The sequence below is a fragment of the Salvelinus alpinus genome, chromosome 2 (assembly GCF_045679555.1).
Source record: "Salvelinus alpinus chromosome 2, SLU_Salpinus.1, whole genome shotgun sequence".
In the NCBI taxonomy this organism is placed as follows: Eukaryota; Metazoa; Chordata; class Actinopteri; order Salmoniformes; family Salmonidae; genus Salvelinus; species Salvelinus alpinus.
In genome coordinates this window covers 8,387,833-8,408,447 of record NC_092087.1, presented here as the reverse complement: position 1 = coordinate 8,408,447, position 20,615 = coordinate 8,387,833, and the positions used below count along the sequence as shown (strand labels likewise).

General features: G+C 43.9%; 2 protein-coding genes across 3 annotated transcripts in view; one reads left to right on the top strand and one right to left on the bottom strand.

The window, feature by feature from the left end:
* Positions 1–13,862, top strand: part of LOC139553362 (ceramide synthase 5-like) — a 54,406-nt gene extending 40,544 nt beyond the window's left edge. Inside the window, exons 9-11 of one of the 2 annotated variants that reach the window (XM_071365618.1) lie at positions 170–276; positions 6,721–6,877; positions 13,413–13,862. In XM_071365618.1, the coding sequence (XP_071221719.1) occupies positions 170–276; positions 6,721–6,877; positions 13,413–13,595 (447 nt within the window). In that variant the 3' untranslated portion in view covers positions 13,596–13,862. The remainder of the gene's footprint in view (positions 1–169; positions 277–6,720; positions 6,878–13,412) is intronic. The other variant, XM_071365624.1, reaches the window with a different exon arrangement.
* Positions 13,863–17,650: 3,788 nt separating this feature from the next.
* LOC139553355 (cytochrome c oxidase assembly protein COX14 homolog) lies at positions 17,651–18,629 on the bottom strand. Its single transcript, XM_071365604.1, has 2 exons — positions 18,447–18,629; positions 17,651–18,131 (listed from the first exon to the last, which is right to left on the bottom strand). Exon 2 carries the CDS (start codon positions 18,116–18,118, stop codon positions 17,939–17,941), a length of 180 nt encoding a protein of 59 aa, XP_071221705.1. The 5' UTR covers positions 18,119–18,131; positions 18,447–18,629; the 3' UTR covers positions 17,651–17,938.
* Between the last annotated feature and the right edge of the window lie 1,986 nt (positions 18,630–20,615).

Here is a 20,615-nt window from a genome sequence, read left to right as displayed (position 1 = left end):
CACACACACACACACACACACTACTCAGAATGAGTTGGGAATACATTCTAGTGTAGATATTGTAATATACGTCAAAGTACAGTACATGTATTTTGTTCCTCACGAAGAAGGAACTTTTAGAACGTACAATATGACAGTATATCAATGTTTACCTTCTCTCCTTCTTCAGGCAGCCAAGCTGGCCAACTACGCCAAGTACCAGCACCTGTGTGACTTCCTGTTTGTTCTGTTTGCAGTAGTCTTCTTCATCACAAGGCTTGTCCTCTACCCTCTATGGTTAGTGACGGTATGGGTGTCCTCTACACTAAGGTGTATTCATTAGGAATCAAACGAAGTAAATGGGCCGAAACAGGAAGGTACTTAACTGAATTTGTCCAATAAGTAACTTTTGGTTTTGTTTGGAAACTTCAGTTGAAAACATTTTGCTACAGTTTTCACTAACGAAACATCCCTGTTATCTGTCTACCTTCTACCTTTATGGTTAGTGTCTATCTGTGTGTATCTGTCTGTCTGTCTGTAGTCACAGCAGCTTATCTGTCTGTCTGTCTGCCAGGTCTCGCTTGGGAAACAGGTCTGACCTCAATGGGACTTCCTGGTTAAGTGAAGGTTAAATAACAGCAGAGCTATCTAACCTCTGTGGTTAGTTATTGACACTACTCTAAGGGTGCATCCCTATCCCCTATTCCAGAGCCCAAAGTGCCCTGGTCAACAATAGTCGACTACTTAGAGAAGAGGTTTGGGACGCGGAACCATCTGTGATATTAGTATGGATGGAAGCAGCTCTACGGGACGACCGACAGTCGAGGGCCAGGTCTATGATGGGCAGTGGAGGTAACCTCCTGAGCTGCTATATTCAGCGTCTTGGATGTGTGTCCCAAATGACACCCTATTCCCTATGTAGTACACTACTTTAGACCAGAGCCCTATGGCACCCTACTCCCTATATAGTACACTACTTTTATAGTACACTACTTTAGACCAGAGCCCTATAGAACCCTATACCCTACATAGTGCACTACTTTAGACCAGTGCCCTATTGAACCCTATTCCCTACATAGTGCACTACTTTAGACCAGAGCCCTATAGAACCCTATTCCCTACATAGTGCACTACTTTAGACCAGAGCCCTATAGAACCCTATTCCCTACATAGTGCACTACTTTAGACCAGAGCCCTATAGAACCCTATTCCCTACATAGTGCACTACTTTAGACCAGAGCTCTATAGAACCCTATTCCCTACATAGTACACTACTTTAGACCAGAGCCCTATAGGCCCTTGTCAAAAAGTAGTACACTATAGTTTATATAGGGCAAAGGTCCCCAATTGCATTTAGCCTCGGGACATATTTTCTATTGAGCGGCTAGTCGGGGAGCCGGAGCATAGTTATAAAACATTTATACACTGCAAATTGACCGCAAGAATCCAAAACAAATACAGTATTTGACAAAAAATGTCAAACCTTGATTACATATGCCTCTCTCTATTATTTCGGGGGAATACTTGGGAACAGATTTCCTAAATTCAAATGACTGAGCTGATTTCCTATCCAACTCAAGGTGCCTTAAAAAGAATTTACCTCCCCTACCCAACGTAAAACATATTTTCACATGACCCTCCCCTTGTACTCCAAAATAAATTGCACACCCTCCCCCCATCATGGAATTAACTCAAAAGTTCACAAATAACTGTGTGTTATATAAATGTGGATATGGACTTCAGCAGGCTTTTGTGGCACAGTCGATGCCACGCAGGGCTATGGGCCAGGGTTGAAGGTTCACCGGTCACCACAGACTAGCTCACCCTCCCTGTTTCCCTGTTTCACCTACACTACAATCAGAGCTGTCTGTAGACAATAATCAGCTAGGGGGGGGGGAATGAGATTTAACATATTTATAATTATATAAAGTTATTGCAACACCTTTTCCACCAACAGGTTTCTGTGACAAACACAAAATAAACAAAGCATACGGACTTCAGGTACTTCAATATCATGGTTTGTGTTTTCAACACACCAATAAATAGACTGTCAAACAAACAGAAAATACATCCCTCCCTTGTAGGTTTACCCTTTAAGGCTTGACAGTCTCTTAATGTCATTCAACTTTATGGTGTTTTGTAACAGACGTCTCTTTCCATTGATCAGTTTGGATTGATTTGATTTGTCAGTTAAGACCAGTACATACACACACACAGTGGCCAGTTTATTAGGTACACCACCCCATCATGAAACTGGTTCGTTCCTACAGAGAGTGAGTCACGTAACCGTGGCTTGCTATATAAAGCAGGCAGACGGGCATCGAGACATTTGAGTTATTGTTCGATTGAAGGTTAGATGGGGCAAAACGAGTGACCTAAGCTACTTTGAACGTATGATCGGCGATGCCAGACGCGCCAGTTCCAGTATCTCAGAAACGTCCGGCTTCCTGGGCTTTTCATGCTCGACAGTGTCTGGGGTTTACAGAGAACGGTGCGACAAACACACATCCAGTCAGTGGCAGTCCTGTGGGTGAAAACAGCTTGATGATGAGAGGTCCAAGGAGAATAGCAAGAATCAGGCACGCTAACAGGCGGGCCACAAACTGCCAAATTACGGCGCAGTACAACAGTCGTGTGCATCTCGGAACGCACAACTCGTAGATCCTTGTCACGGATTGGCTATTGCAGCAGACGACCACACCGGGTTCCACTCCTGTCAGCTAAAAACAAGAAGAAGTGGCTCCAGTGGGCACGCGATCACCAACACTGGACCATTGAGGAGTGGAAAAACATTGCCTGGTCTGATGAATCTCGGTTCTTGTTGTTTAATGCTGATGGCAGAGTCAGGATTCTGCGTAAGCAGCATGAGTCCATGGCCCCATCCTGCCTGGTGTCAATGGTACAGGCTGGTGACGGTGGTGTAATGGTTAGGTCCCTTGATACCAATTGAGTAACGTTTGACTGCCACACCTTGTAAAATCCAACACCCGAAGAATTCAGGCTGTTCTGGAGGAAAAGGTGGGTCCGACCCTGTACTAAGTGGGTGTACCTAATAAACTGTACACTGAGTGTATCCACACAGTAAAAATATTGTTTTCAAAGTGACCGGGATTGCACAATAGTCAGGGACTTATTTTCATTGTGGTCCCTATTTTATTTACATAGATACAGACACGTTACATTGATATAGACACATTACATAGATACAGACGCATTACATAGATACAGAGATGCAGACCAAAAAAAGATTCACACAGATAGACTCTTGTCTTTAAAACAGTGAATATTAATACAGTGAATATTAAGAGTCTCTGGCTGGTGGACATATCTAACAAATTAAATGAGTCTGTGATAATTCTGTGGACCAAACCAAGTTGAATGAATACTCCTCTTATCCCCACAGATAGCCAGCCTAGTGTCATGTAAATATTCAGTCAATCATATTTCTCAAATACCGGAGCCTGTGGAGTTCAAATAGACTTTTATTACAACGTAATAAAAGTCAAGCTGGTTCATGAATACAATTAACTTTCCAGTCTCAGTACTAGCTGCTTAAAATGCTTGACCATGAGTTGAGTATGAGGGGGGAGTTTAAGTACAATTCTTACCAGCTTGTTTTGCCTGGTCTTTAGATGTTTGGGACTGCTGGTGAACCATGGTCTGCAGGCATAATCAAAGTGACACTGGACTAGCACACCTTCTAGGGTGTCAGTAGCTAGGCTTCCATCCAAAATGGCGTCTAAAAACCGCAAATAGGCACATTTTCCCATCAGAATTGTGTTTCCATTAAATTGGCTTTATTGCGGTTAAAAGTCTGTGTGGTGCACATCAAAAACTACCTTTTTGAGGTTAAATTACTACGTATTAAATAAAAGTTAAATGGGTTTCCATCACATTTTCAACTCTAGTTCTACTGTTACGTAGGAAAATGGAATGTTCCCACTCTGGTGTTGACAGGTCCAGCTAACATCTCACAGATACAGTGTAGGTAAAACCTATATGATGACATTATTATGGACAAAAGAGTGAGATTATTTTTATTTCTCAAAAGGCAGCCAAGCATCGGCCATCTTGTCACCAGAATAAAACCCTTGATATTTATTGGAAAGGAGCATCAAGATCATCACCTTGTGAAGTTCATCATTATTAATTTAATCTGTAGCCTAATAAACTTCATGCTTTCCTGATGAGTCAAAGTGGGAGGACCACACAACATATCATCGCGTGACTCCCAAGTTTACTTCGATATAATGGTTATTATATCAATAAATCAAATCAAATTTTATTAGTCACATGCGCCGAATACAACAGGTGTAGTAGACCTTACAGTGAAATGCTTACTTACGAGCCCTTAACCAACAATGCAGTTTCAAAAAATACAGATAAGAGATAAAAGTATCAAGTAATTAAAGAGCAGCAGTAAAAAATAACAATATATACAGGGGGGTGAGGTACAGAGTCAATGTGCGGGGCACCGGTTAGTTGAGGTAGTATGTACATGTAGGTAGAGTTATTAAAGTGACTATGCATAGATGACAACAGAGTGGCAGTGGTGTGGAGAGGGGGGGGGGGGGGGGGGGGCAATGCGAATAGTCTGGGTATCCATTTGAATAGATGTTCAGGACTCTTATGGCTTGGGGGTAGAAGCTGTTTAGAAGCCTCTTGGACCTAGACTTGGCGCTCCGGTACCGCTTGTCGTGTGGTAGCAGGGATAACAGTCTATGACTAGGGTGGCTGGAGTCTTTGACAATTTCTAGGGCCTTCATCTGACACCGCCTGGTATAGAGGTCCTGGATGGCAGGAAGCTTGGCCCCAGTGATGTACTGGGCCGTTCGCACTACCCTCTGTAGAGCCTTGCGGTCGGAGGCCCGAGCAGTTGCCATACCAGGCAGTGATGCAACCAGTCAGGATGCTCTCGATGGTGCAGCTGTAGAACCTTTTGAGGATCTGAGGACCCATGCCAAATCTTTTCAGTCTCCTGAGGGGGAATAAGTGTTGTCGTGCCCGCTTCACGACTGTCATGGTGTGCTTGGACCATGTTAGTTTGTTGGTGATGTGGACACCAAGGAACTTGAAGCTCTCAACCTGCTCCACTGCAGCCCCGTCAATGAGAATGGGGGCGTGCTCGGTCCTCCTTTTCCTGTAGTCCACAATCATCTCCTTTGTCTTGATCACGTTGAGGGAGAGGTTATTGTCCTGGCACCACACGGCCAGGTCTCTGACCTCCTCCCTATAGGCTGGCTCGTTGTTGTCGGTGATCAGGCCTACCACTGTTGTGTCATCGGCAAATTTGATGATGGTGTTGGAGTCGTGCCTGGCCATGCAGTCGTGGGTGTACAGGGAGTGCAGGAGGGACTGAGCACGCACCCCTGAGGGGCCCCTGTGTTGAGGATCAGCGTGGCGGATGTGTTGTTACCTACCCTCACCACCTGGGGACGGCCCGTCAGGAAGTCCAGGATCTAGTTGCAGAGGGAGGTGTTTAGTCCCAGGGTTCTTAGCTTATTGATGAGCTTTGAGGGCACTATGGTGTTGAACGCTGAGCTGTAATCAGTAAATAGCATTCTCACATAGGTGTTCCTTTTGTCCAGGTGGGAAAGGGCAGTGTGGAGTGCGATTCAGGTGGTGGTGTTGTAGGCTAGTCTAGGTAGGATAATTGTATTGTCCCTAAACAAGATCAATAAGGGAGCTTTTTGCGCTGCGTGTCACATGTCTTCACTGTTATTTCATGTACAATGATGCACCTGGCCTCTTCCGCTTCCTATCAGCTAATCCTATGTCCTATTTGTTATTGAAGATTCATATTGAAGATTGATGCAGCTTTGAATGCTTTGATGTGTGGTGTTGGGTTCTAAACTTTGAACATTGAGATATTAAAGACGTGATAGATCAGACGCATAGTATATAAAGGAGTGAGATCTGTAGAAAGACAGAGTGGCTGTGGAATGTGCTGGGTGGACGGGAGGAGATCACAGGATTGCTATAGGGGAAGCGAATGGACATCTGTGGATTAGGCGAAGGAGGGGTTGAGGTCAGGTCAGATCCCCTGAAGGGAGTAATAGTGGTTTATTATCCTATTACCCTCTTCCTGTAGAACCAGAAGATATAAGGATCGGAGAGAAGGAGGGGTTGTTGTCTTTATACAGCTGTATCGACCCTTTGGGAAGAACCTGGTTAAGCATCTCTAGTGTCCGTGAGTTATTTACTCTGAAAAATAAGAACCTAACAGTGGTATTAAAAAAAACACACACTACCCTCCCCTGTGTACAATAAAATAAAACACGCACAACACTCCTATTTTCGACCATAAATGTCTAACTGTCCCTAAGGGCTGTAATGGAAACCTAGGTAGGGCATAAGGACTAGGGAGGCATATGTTGCCTGACAACAGCCTATCTGTCTGTCTGAGTCTGTCTGTCTGTCTAACTACTGCACTGCAGTCCTCACAGGTCTAGTTTATTAGAAAAATTACAAAAACAATTATGGATTTAATTATGTAGTCTTCTTGGATGAATGGAAACTACTAAATGTTTTTAGTGAGCTGGTTGGTAGGAGAGTACACTCAGCAGGGGAAGGCAGTTCTCAGAAAAGTACAACTTGTTTTCCCATTTGGAGAAATGACAGTGTGGTTGCATGTGCATTTTGTGCTTTTCCTTCCTTCCTTCCGTCCGTCCGTCCGTCTGTCTGGACATACTTTCCATACACATATTAATTCATGGTGTGATCCTTCCTGTGTTGTTCCAGGATCCTGAACACAACATTGTTTGAGAGCTGGGAGATCATTGGTCCATACCCTTCCTGGTGGCTCTTCAACTCCCTACTACTGGTGCTGCAGGTGCTGCATGTCATCTGGTCCTACCTCATAGCCGGGATCGCCTACAAGGCTTTGGTCCGAGGAAAGGTGGGTGGGATGTGAATGTACAGCTCTGACTCGGCCTTGACTTTTTCCACATTTTGTTACATTACAGCCTTGTTCTAAAATGGATTAAATCGTTTTCTCCCCTCAATCTACACACAATACCCCATAATGACAAAGCAATTTTTTTTTAAACTGAAATGTCACATTTACATAAGTATTCAGAACCTTTACTCAGTACTTTGTTGAAGCACGGCGATTACAGCCTCGAGTCTTCTTGGGTATGTCGCTATAAGCTTGGCACACCTTTATTTGGGGAGTTTCTCCCATTATCCTCTGCATATCCTCTCAAGCTCTGTCAGGTTGGATGGGGAGCGTTGCTGCATAGTTATTTTCAGGTCTCTCCAGAGATGTTAGATCAGGGGTGGGCAAACTTTTTGACTCGCGGGCCACAATGGGTTCTAAAATTTGACAGAGGGGCCGGGCCAGGAGCATTTGGAGGGAGTGTTTGGGCCGGATATACTAAAGTATTAAATGTAGTGTGTGCAAACCTCATAGCACAGTAAGAACACTACAACCCAATTTATTAACTGTCTTTCAAATGTGAAAAATAGCCCTTATCAGTTAATAAATTTGTCTCAAGGAATATGCAAGATATGGCATTTACATACTATTTCGCAGATACCGGGATGAGGAAATGTAAATAGATTAAAATAACATACGCACTGTGATTTATCAAGATTGCGTCTGTTTTTAATAAGTTTCAATCGAAGGTGCAAAGTTAAAGAAATCAACATTTATTGAAAAATGGAATCACTTTCAACATTCAAAACATATTATTACACAACGAAATACTCAAGCTCAATAATATCTACTTGTGTTAAACTCCGCAAAATCATGGATGGATTGTCCTGACCGCGCGCTCTACAAACTCGCCACGGACGCCCTCGCCTTCACGCGCAAACAGTACACGTGTATCGTTGCCAAGCACACAGACATAGGCTGTATTAAATATCCTACCTGCAGCTGAAAATTTAAATTTAAATTAAGAGCGATGTGCGGCGTGTTAATAAAGCTACTGTACCGCTGCTGTGCGTAAATGCGCATTGCTCTTAATTAAAAGACGCACTTCCAAACTTTCCATATGCATTTTTTCATAACACAGCAGAAAAACTCACCATTTCAGTGGGAACAGTGTTGTTGGTCTCCCTTTTTTGCCAGTGCATCAAAGTCTGGAGTTAGTTTTGTTGTGGCAATTCTCAGGACAGATCTGAGGTGTTGGTCAGTTAACTTGGATCTGTGATGGGCTTTGTTGATTTTCATGACGCTAAACGTCTGCTCACACACGTAGGTCGAGCCAAACAACACCAGCATCTTCTGCGCCGTCCTCCGGAGGTTTGGAAACGCGGTCTCGTTAAGTGAAGCGTAAAAGTCATTCAGTTTAAGAGACTTGAACTTCTCCTTTGAGACGGAGTCAGACTGAAGATCGATCAGTTCCAATTGCAGCTCCTGCGGTGCTGATTCGGGGTCTTGTGACAGGGGACAGGACACCAGTTGAAGTGACTTGTCAATTTTTTCAAAATCACAGAACCGAAGGCAAAATTCTCTGTGCAGATCGTCCAGTGATTTGCAGTATTTCTTCGCATTTCGGGCGGCCTCTTTCTGCACGGCTAGTGTGGGGAAATGTGTGAAAGATTTGTTTGACATTTGCCTGGAGAATAAAACCAGCTTGGATTTGAAGGCTCTCACATTTGTGTACATGTCGTGCGCAAACTGATCTTTCCCCTGTAGCTTCACGTTCAGCTCATTCATGTGTGAAAATATGTCCACAGCAAACGCAAAGTCACAAAGCCAGTTTGTGTCGCTCAGCTCGGGGAATTCTTCGGATTTCCCCATTAAATTAAAAAATGAGCGAATCTCGTCTTTGAGCTCCCAGACTCGTTGAAACACTTTCCCCAAACTTAACCAGCGGACGCGAGAGTGGTAAAGTAGGTCCTGGTGATCCGCATTAGTTTCTTCCAGGAACGTAATGAACTGACGATGATTAAGTCCCCTTGCTCGTATGAAGTTAACAAGTTTTACAACTGGATCCACGACGTGATTAAGCTGCAATACAGACTTACACAGAGACTCCTGATGAATGATGCAGTGAAGTAAAATAACATCCTGGTCAGGGTTTTCTTCTTTCACTTTATCCTGGATTCATTTCAGCAGCCCGATGTTTTTTCCAGTTAAATTTGGCGATCCATCCGTGGTGACATTGGCAAGTTTACTCCAAGGTAGCTTCATTCTCTCGATGACAGCAGACACCTGTTCATATAAGTCCTCTCCTCGCGTTTTCCCTTTCAGTGATTCCATGCTCAAAAGCTCCTCCGTTATCTCAAAACTGTCGTTAATCCCTCGGATAAAAATTAGGAGCTGAGCAGTGTCTTTTATGTCATTACTTTCATCCAGTGCTAGTGAATATAACTTAAAGGACTCCGCCTTTTTGTTTAACTCGCTGACTATATCTTCGTCAATCAGTTCCACGCGGCGAGTCACTGTCCTGCGTGCTAAACTGATTTTTTCAAACTTGGCTTTGCTCTCCGGACACAAGAGACCTGCTGTCTCTACCATGCACTCTTTCAAAAACTCGCCTTCGGAGAAAGGCTTGCTAGCCTTTGCTAATTTGAATGCCAGCAAATAACTTGCCTTGGTACTTGACTCTTGAATTGCAGTTTGTCGGTGAAAAAAGTTCTGTTGACTCTGTAAATTAGCTGCCAACCTCTGAGCAGTAACCGCCCGTTCTTGTGTTGACTGCTTGCTAGCATAGTTTGCATGCTTCGTGGCAAAGTGACGGCTGATATTGTACTCTTTGAAAACCGCAACAGCTTCTTGGCATATCAGACATACAGCCGTTGATCGGACTTCAGTGAAGAAGTATTTTGTTGTCCACTCCTTATTAAACACTCGGCATTCGCTGTCCACTTTCCTTCTCTTTGGTCCGCTCATTTTCACAGAAGGGCTTAATGGTGACGTGAAACGAAGTGAAAATTAAAGTGAAATAAAGAGAAATACGCGCCACTCCAACAACGGTCAATGTGTTTTGAGTGCGCCATCTATTGGGGAAACGTGGGCATTGCAGGGAAAGGGGGAAAAAAGGAGGTTTTTACTATAATTTGGACAAGTTCGGCGGGCCGGATTAAAAAGCCTAACGGGCCGTATGTGGCCCGCGGGCCGTAGTTTGCCCATGTCTGTGTTAGATTGAGTTCAAGTCCAGGCTCTGGCTGGGCCACACAAGGACTTGTCCTGAAGCCACTCTTGCATTGTCTTGGCTGTGTGATTGGGGTCGTTGTCCTGTTGGAAGGTGAACCTTCGCCCCAGTCTGAGGTCCTGAGTGCTCTGGAGCAGGTTTTCATCAAGGATCTCTCTGTATTTTGCTCCGTTCATCTTTCCCTCGATCCTGACTAGTCTCCCAGTCCCTACCGCTGAAAAACATCCCCACAGCATGATGCTGCCACCACCATGCTTCACCGTAGGGATGCTGCCACCACCATGCTTCACTATAGGGATGCTGCCACCACCATGCTTCACCGTAGGGATGGTGCCTCGTTTCCTCTAGACGTGACACTTGGCATTCAGGCCAAAGAGTTCAATCTTGGTTCATCAGACCAGAGAATCTTGTTTCTCATAGTCTGATTCTTTAGGTGCCTTTTGGAAAACTCCAAGCGGGCTGTCGTGCATTTTACTGAGGAGTAGCTTCTGACTGGCCACTCTACCGGATTGATTGAGTGCTGCAGAGATGGTTGTCATTCTGGAAGGTTCTCCCATCGCCACAGCGGAACTCTAGAGCTCTGTCAGAGTGACCATCAGGTTCTTGGTCACCTCCCTGACCAAGGCCCTTCTTCCCCGACTGCCCAGTTTGGCCGGGCGGCCAGCTTTAGGAAGAGTCTTGGTGGTTCCAAACTTCTTCTATTTAAGAATGGAGGACACTGTGTTCTTGGGGCTCTTTAATGCTGCAGAAATGTTTTGTTACCCTTCCCAAGATTACATTATGGGTTATTGTGTGTAGATTGATGAGGAAAAACATTTATTTAATCAATTTCAGAATAAGTCTGTAACGTAACAAAATGTGAAAAAAAATTGGGTCTGTATTGGCCTATTACAGGTGAGATGTAGACAGGTGAGTGTGAGGTGTAACTACCAAAGGTAACTACTAGGTACTAGTAGCTGGGATAACCTACCTACTTAACATGGTCAGAGGAAAGGTGAGTGGGATTGATGTATGACAGCTCTGACTCAAGGTTAGAGACAAAACTCTGTGTTCTAGCCAGTCTGTATGAGGACAGGGCCTGTATTCAGACAGCGTCTCAGAGTAGAAGTGCTGATCTAGGATCAGGTCCTTCGTGTCTAGTTCATCTTATTGATTATGATCTAAAAGACAAAACGGATGCTATATCATCAATGTTACTCTTAGAATGTTGTGAATACAGGCCCAGACTTAAGAAATTCCATTATGTCAGACCTCAGGCTATAGTTATGAAATTCCATTATGTCAGACCTCCGGCTATAGTTATTAAATTCCATTATGTCAGACCTCCGGCTATAGTTATGAAATTCCATTATGTCAGACCTCCGGCTATAGTTATTAAATTCCATTATGTCAGACCTCCGGCTATAGTTATTAAATTCCATTATGTCAGACCTCCGGCTATAGTTATGAAATTCCATTATGTCAGACCTCCGGCTATAGTTATGAAATTCCATTATGTCAGACCTCCGGCTATAGTTATTAAATTCCATTATGTCAGACCTCCGGCTATAGTTATGAAATTCCATTATGTCAGACCTCCGGCTATAGTTATGAAATTCCATTATGTCAGACCTCCGGCTATAGTTATTAAATTCCATTATGTCAGACCTCCGGCTATAGTTATGAAATTCCATTATGTCAGACCTCCGGCTATAGTTATTAAATTCCATTATGTCAGACCTCCGGCTATAGTTATTAAATTCCATTATGTCAGACCTCAGGCTATAGTTATGAAATTCCATTATGTCAGACCTCCGGCTATAGTTATGAAATTCCATTATGTCAGACCTCCGGCTATAGTTATTAAATTCCATTATGTCAGACCTCAGGCTAGTTATTAAATTCCATTACGTCAGACCTCAGGCTAGTTATTAAATTCCATTATGTCAGACCTCCGGCTATAGTTATTAAATTCCATTATGTCAGACCTCAGGCTAGTTATTAAATTCCATTACGTCAGACCTCAGGCTAGTTATTAAATTCCATTACGTCAGACCTCAGGCTATAGTTATGAAATTCTAATGCTATGATTGTGGAAGCTATAGGTAACATTTCATCTGTGTTTGTTCATTGCTTTCTTCCTCTTCTTGTATTGATTCTCTGTCCTTCTCTCTGCAGAGATGGTTTGTTTCCTATCTTGGGTGGAGGGTCCCATCTCTCCATCCGTCTCCTCAGTCCTCATTCTCCACTTCACTTGTCCTTGCTTTACTGTCTAAACTACGATTAAGGTCCGTCTATTGGTCAATTGCACACAAGGTCCAACCGAAATTTGACTTCCACATTTAACCCAACCCCTCTGAAAGACACATATACTGTTTTTTTAGGGAGAGGTGCGGGGAACTGTTGTTATTTTGGGGGGATAAGTGCCTTGCTCAAGTGCACAACTGCAGGCAATAGCATCCGGGTTGTCAGCTCACTTCCCGCCAGATTGACAACTACCTTCTCTGCTCTGCAGTCTCCTATCATTCCTTTCACTCTTATGCCAATGTCATTTATTTTTGTTCATGTGGTTGTGGCTTTATGCATATGAGCCAGACGGGCAGTCAGGTTTTTACATGCTCCTTTAAACTCCATCTTGTGGCACTTGTGAGCATGTGCAGTTTGAGTCAGAATTCATTAAGGAAGTCTGATCTATTTTTTGGGGGACCAGAAATAAATTTACATATGAAAATATTCTAATGTTATTTATGTATTTGTAAATAAGCTATGAAGATGAAGTGCCTTAATCTTTTCCGATCTGGTAACATGTTTCCAGGCTGTCTAGCTAAATGTCTACGGAGTTCAATTGTGATGCGTCTTTTAGAGTGTACCGTCAACTGTGATGCGTCTATCAGAGTGTACCGTCAACTGTGATGCGTCTATCAGAGTGTACCGTCAACTGTGATGCGTCTATCAGAGTGTACCGTCAATTGTGATGCGTCTATCAGAGTGTACCGTCAACTGTGATGCGTCTATCAGAGTGTACCGTCAACTGTGATGCGTCTATCATAGTGTACCGTCAACTGTGATGCGTCTATCAGAGTGTACCGTCAACTGTGATACGTCTATCAGAGTGTACCGTCAATTACATATGCACCATCAGCCAATACTTGTAAAAATGTCCCTTCCTTAATGTACCTGTTTGTCCTGTGTAACTGCGTCCTGTTCTTTGGGTGCTGATATCCATCGTTTAAAAAAATAAAATAAAAACTTAATTCTATGTGACTACGTGCACTACTACTCAATACTTTTGGAAATATCCATTCTGTCACTTTGAATCGTAACATTGTATTTCTCTCTGTCTGACAGGTTTCTAAGGATGACCGCAGTGATGTTGAGAGCAGCTCAGAGGAGGAGGTGGACACCAACGGGACCAATGGCAGGGGGGTTAACATGGTGTTCTCTCGTAAGGTAGAGAACGGCACCAACGGCCACGCCGTCACCACTATAACCTGGCCACAACAGATACGTAGCAGCAGCAGCAGCAGGTGATAGAAAAAGAGGAGTCTGCTGTCTGATTCACAGTATAGGGCTGACTGGGGTCCAATATGTCTGGCCTGGTTACACTGGGCATCCACTAGTTGTCGGAACTGTGCTGGAAAGGACAATGTCGAAAAGAAAAGGAAAATATCTGAGCCAGCACAGTACTGTTCAGGTCGGCCCTATAGTGAGAATCAGGCATATCTGAGCCAGCACAGTACTGTTCAGGTCGGCCCTATAGTGAGAATCAGGCATATCTGAGCCAGCACAGTACTGTTCAGGTCGGCCCTATAGTGAGAATCAGGCATATCTGAGCCAGCACAGTACTGTTCAGGTCGGCCCTATAGTGAGAATCGGGCATATCTGAGCCAGCACAGTACTGTTCAGGTCGGCCCTATAGTGAGAATCAGGCATATCTGAGCCAGCACAGTACTGTTCAGGTCGGCCCTATAGTGAGAATCGGGCATATCTGAGCCAGCACAGTACTGTTCAGGTCGGCCCTATAGTGAGAATCAGGCATATCTGAGCCAGCACAGTACTGTTCAGGTCGGCCCTATAGTGAGAATCGGGCATATCTGAGCCAACACAGTACTGTTCAGGTCGGCCCTATAGTGAGAATCAGGCATATCTGAGCCAGCACAGTACTGTTCAGGTCGGCCCTATAGTGAGAATCAGGCATATCTGAGCCAGCACAGTACTGTTCAGGTCGGCCCTATAGTGAGAATCAGGCATATCTGAGCCAGCACAGTACTGTTCAGGTCGGCCCTATAGTGAGAATCAGGCATATCTGAGCCAGCACAGTACTGTTCAGGTCGGCCCTATAGTGAGAATCAGGCATATCTGAGCCAGCACAGTACTGTTCAGGTCGGCCCTATAGTGAGAATCAGGCATATCTGAGCCAGCACAGTACTGTTCAGGTCGGCCCTATAGTGAGAATCAGGCATATCTGAGCCAGCACAGTACTGTTCAGGTCGGCCCTATAGTGAGAATCAGGCATATCTGAGCCAGCACAGTACTGTTCAGGTCGGCCCTATAGTGAGAATCAGGCATATCTGAGCCAGCACAGTACTGTTCAGGTCGGCCCTATAGTGAGAATCAGGCATATCTGAGCCAGCACAGTACTGTTCAGGTCGGCCCTATAGTGAGAATCAGGCATATCTGAGCCAGCACAGTACTGTTCAGGTCGGCCCTATAGTGAGAATCAGGCATATCTGAGCCAGCACAGTACTGTTCAGGTCGGCCCTATAGTGAGAATCAGGCATATCTGAGCCAGCACAGTACTGTTCAGGTCGACCCTATAGTGAGAATCAGGCATATCTGAGCCAGCACAGTACTGTTCAGGTCGGCCCTATAGTGAGAATCAGGCATATCTGAGCCAGCACAGTACTGTTCACGCCGACCCTATAGTGAGAATCAGGCATATCTGAGCCAGCACAGTACTGTTCACGCCGACCCTATAGTGAGAATCAGGCATATCTGAGCCAGCACAGTACTGTTCACGCCGACCCTATAGTGAGAATCAGGCATATCTGAGCCAGCACAGTACTGTTCACGCCGACCCTATAGTGAGAATCAGGCATATCTGAGCCAGCACAGTACTGTTCACGCCGACCCTATAGTGAGAATCAGGCATATCTGAGCCAGCACAGTACTGTTCAGGTCGGCCCTATAGTGAGAATCGGGCATATCTGAGCCAACACAGTACTGTTCAGGTCGGCCCTATAGTGAGAATCAGGCATATCTGAGCCAGCACAGTACTGTTCACGCCGACCCTATAGTGAGAATCAGGCATATCTGAGCCAGCACAGTACTGTTCAGGTCGGCCCTATAGTGAGAATCGGGCATATCTGAGCCAACACAGTACTGTTCAGGTCGGCCCTATAGTGAGAATCAGGCATATCTGAGCCAGCACAGTACTGTTCACGCCGACCCTATAGTGAGAATCAGGCATATCTGAGCCAGCACAGTACTGTTCAGGTCGGCCCTATAGTGAGAATCAGGCATATCTGAGCCAGCACAGTACTGTTCACGCCGACCCTATAGTGAGAATCAGGCATATCTGAGCCAGCACAGTACTGTTCAGGTCGGCCCTATAGTGAGAATCAGGCATATCTGAGCCAGCACAGTACTGTTCACGCCGACCCTATAGTGAGAATCAGGCATATCTGAGCCAGCACAGTACTGTTCACGCCGACCCTATAGTGAGAATCAGGCATATCTGAGCCAGCACAGTACTGTTCACGCCGACCCTATAGTGAGAATCAGGCATATCTGAGCCAGCACAGTACTGTTCACGCCGACCCTATAGTGAGAATCAGGCATATCTGAGCCAGCACAGTACTGTTCAGGTCGGCCCTATAGTGAGAATCGGGCATATCTGAGCCAACACAGTACTGTTCAGGTCGGCCCTATAGTGAGAATCAGGCATATCTGAGCCAGCACAGTACTGTTCACGCCGACCCTATAGTGAGAATCAGGCATATCTGAGCCAGCACAGTACTGTTCAGGTCGGCCCTATAGTGAGAATCGGGCATATCTGAGCCAACACAGTACTGTTCAGGTCGGCCCTATAGTGAGAATCAGGCATATCTGAGCCAGCACAGTACTGTTCACGCCGACCCTATAGTGAGAATCAGGCATATCTGAGCCAGCACAGTACTGTTCAGGTCGGCCCTATAGTGAGAATCAGGCATATCTGAGCCAGCACAGTACTGTTCACGCCGACCCTATAGTGAGAATCAGGCATATCTGAGCCAGCACAGTACTGTTCAGGTCGGCCCTATAGTGAGAATCAGGCATATCTGAGCCAGCACAGTACTGTTCACGCCGACCCTATAGTGAGAATCAGGCATATCTGAGCCAGCACAGTACTGTTCACGCCGACCCTATAATGAATGTCTGTGAGACCTTTCCACTACTAGTTCATCCTATCCTACACTACATCTTGAAGTGCTTTTCCTCTCATCCAGTTCCCTGGACGTTTTAAGTCAGTTTCCTCATTCAACTCTGACTCTTAATAATACTGTTTTTTTCCAGCACTGACAATGATCGGTGACTATGACAACAGACGATGGATGAATAAACAGACACTACCGTGACCCATAGAATCCAAACTGATTACATTTAACTGATTAAAAACACTATTTTCATTCCCTTGTGTCAAGTGAATGGGTCTGACTGTATTTTAATTCCCTTGTGTCCATAGAATGGGTCTGTAGCTATTTTCATCCCCTTGTGGCCATAGAATGGGTCTGACTGTATTTTAATTCCCGTATCCATAGAATGGGTCTGTAGCTATTTTCATTCCCTTGTGGCCATAGAATGGGTCTGACTGTATTTTAATTCCCTTGTGGCCATAGAATGGGTCAGACTGTATTTTAATTCCCTTGTGGCCATAGAATGGGTCAGACTGTATTTGAATTCCCGTGTCCATAGAATGGGTCTGTAGCTATTTTCATTCCCTTGTGGCCATAGAATGGGTCAGACTGTATTTTAATTCCCTTGTGTCCACAGAATGGGTCTGACTGTATTTTAATTCCATTGTGTCCATAGAATGGGTCTGACTGTATTTTAATTCCATTGTGTCCACAGAATGGGTCTGACTGTATTTTAATTCCATTGTGTCTATAGAATGGGTCTGACTGTATTTTAATTCCATTGTGTCCATAGAATGGGTCAGACTGTATTTTAATTCCATTGTGTCTATAGAATGGGTCTGACTGTATTTTAATTCCATTGTGTCCATAGAATGGGTCAGACTGTATTTTAATTCCATTGTGTCCATAGAATGGGTCTGACGGTTTAAATTCTTATTCTACTTTTTAATGTGATGCTGCAGTTTGTTGGGGAGGATGTTCTCTCTCTGTTTTATGTCAGTTGAACTGAAGTTATTACTGTATATATTTTTTAAACAAATAAATGTTTATTTGTGAAAGATATGTTTTTATTCATATTACACGGCTGTAAAATGACAATACCCCACCACCCAAACCCACCACCCAAACCCACCACCCAACCCCGTGCTTCAGTGTATCCTGAGAGAAATGAAATATGAGATAGGAGAGGGATTTTACATTTAACTTGATTTAATATGACAATTTGGGCATTTAATAACTTAACAAGTAATCCAGTAGTTTAGAAAGATCTCTGCTGCAGTCCTCTCTGTGGTGGCATCTTCTGTGTGCTAAAGGGCCAAGTCAGGACCATGGTGAGAAAGAGACTGAAGACAGATGACATTCTCATTCTTTAGCTACACAAAACGGTTGATCACATGATCAATACCCAAATATTATAATTTGAAGTCTATTGGGAGGAATAGAAATGCCCATGAGTGTGAGGACAAACTATCCAGGCCTCTATGGTTTAAGGGCCTCCACGTTCTGGGTTTCTGCCGCTACCTGCAGCTCTTTCTGCTTGTTCATGTAGCGGTATCCCCGCATGGTGCACAGGTATCCTCCGTAGAGTGTCAATAGCATCATCGAGGCAGAAAATCCCCGGTATCCGAAGTCGGCGAGGCGCTTTGCAGTGGTCAACATGGTGATGGTGTTCCTGGCGGAACCAAATACATGTTGGTCTCGGAGCAGGTTCTCCAGGAACGTCACAACGATGAGTACTAGCTACATGAATCTCATCGTTTACCGATGTGCTTAACAAAGTAGTTATCACAGCTAATTAATATGCTAACATTTCCCTTAACATTATAATCGGGTGTTGATACTAAAGACCCTGATGTAACTTAGCCAGCTAACGTTAGCTAGTTAAAGGTTAGCAAGCAAGCGTTTCGTTTTTATCAACAAATAACATCGAAATGCTGTGATTTTCCCGTTTCGGATGATTATGTAGCTACATTGCATTGTTGCTTACCTTTCTTGTAAAGGAGAATGACGGTCAGATTGTTGATACCCCTCTCAATGTTAACACTGGCTAACTGCACCTTTCGCAACTGATATCAGGGAGGTTTTGCGAGAGAGAGAAAGTTAATTTGGTTCTTCAGTAATCAGTAGAGGGATGAGTAACAACGTTCTATCGATGTTTCCTGCCGGACGTATTTTGACGACGCACTCGATGGCACAGTTTGGCAATGGTTTCTTTCTACTAGTTCACACAGCTACAAATGTAATATTGTGGCTATATCGTAAAAAATTTATGAAACCAAAAATGTGCTTTTTAGTCTTAATTTGAGGTTAATGTTAGCAGTGTGGCTAATGTTAACATCTAATTTTAAGATTATAAATTGTAGAAATATGCCAGGTTTATGACTTTGTGGCTGTGGTAACGTGTAACGATTCCATAGCGACTGCAGCATGTGGAGCAGAGAGTGACTTTCTGGAGGAAAAACAATTTAATAAATTCTTACACAATCCACCAGGAGGACACTAGTGCCAGCCAGCTAAATGACTACCAGAGACGACGTAGCGGCTCCCGCTTCCACCTCTCCCTGGCTGGCACTAGTGTCCACTAGTGTCCCACCCACAATGTGGGTCCATCTGAACCATGGAAACTCTGCCCTGCTGGGGCTCCTCTCCCTGCTGGCCTTCTGGAATTGCTACCGCTCGGCTGCCCAGAGGCTAAGGAAGCTCGGGCGGTCTTACTTTGACCACTTTAAGGAGTTAAAGATCAGAGGAGACATGGCGGAGCACGCCAGGAAACACTTAACAAAACACAGTGGGATGGCGCTAATGCAGTGCTTTGGTAGTACCACCTGGGATCCTAGACTGCTGCTCTTCATGAGAAAATAGACACTTCCTAGTAGATCAAATCTGACTGGACTTGTACATTTACTTTTAGTATCTGTTATGATGATTGTGTTAAAGGAGTAATCTGAAATTCTTGTAAAAAATATGTTGCTTGAAGTGACAATGAAGCCCACTTGAAATCTGTATGTGCAGGAGCTTCAAGCACAGTTAAATAAGGGTCAGTATGTTGATTGAACACCAGGGGACAATACTGGGTTGTTATCGCTGTCTAATGCCACCTGCATCATGCATATTTTAGACAACTATACAGTTGGTTGATCAATACTCTTCATACAGGGGATATTTTTGTGCAATTCTGTGATAATGGAATTAAGCTGACAGATTTTTCACTTTAAAATGTATGCCAAACAAAAAACATTGATTTCAAAGTTTAACAAACCATAGAACTCTGCACAGTGATCAATGATCAATTTACACAGTAAATTAAAAAATAAATAAAATACATTTACTGGGGGGAAAAACTGTGCAGATGCAAAGGTTGGTAACAAAATTACGGTAAAATCTCCCTCAGTTGTATTCTGTTACATAACTTTGTATCTGCCACATGTGGCTTGTTGCACCTTAATTGCGGAGGAAAGGCTCGTGGTAATGCCTGGAATGGAATAAATGGAATGGTATCAGACACATCTAACTAATGGTTTCCATGAGTTTTATACCATCCCATTCACTCCATTCCAGCCATTATTATGGGCCGTCCTCCCCTCAGCAGCCTCCTGTGATTTATTCTGCACAGTTCTTCCTGTAAATGTGTATTTTCTGTGGAGTTTGTTAAAAGTAGTCCTTGTGCATAGAATTGTATGGTTTGTTAAACTTTGAAATCAATATTTTTAGTTTGGTATACGTTTTAAAGTGAAAAATCTGAGTCTCAGCCTAATTATTTTACCATAGAATTGCCCTTTGGCAAACAATCATGAATGTTCGACTGATAGATAACATAATCAATTCATTTTGTATGTTTTCAAAATCAGAAATAAAGCACATGATTTTACTTCTCCAAAGCATGTTACATTTGTTAATGTAATGAATTCTAAACTTGAACAGAACTCTCTCAAAGTGCAGTAGAAAATCACCTCTATTAGCCCTGTCTACAACATGCACCTGTGACACAGGAAGTAGATAGCCTAAGCCAGTTGGTCCTATTTCCTGACCCCATAAGAACCACTATCTCGCTGCATGAGGATGATGCTGTTATTAGCCTACTGTCTCACTACAATTGGTTATGACCGCTATTCCAGCTGTTGCATAGCGCTTTGTATGCGCCAAATAAGACAAACGG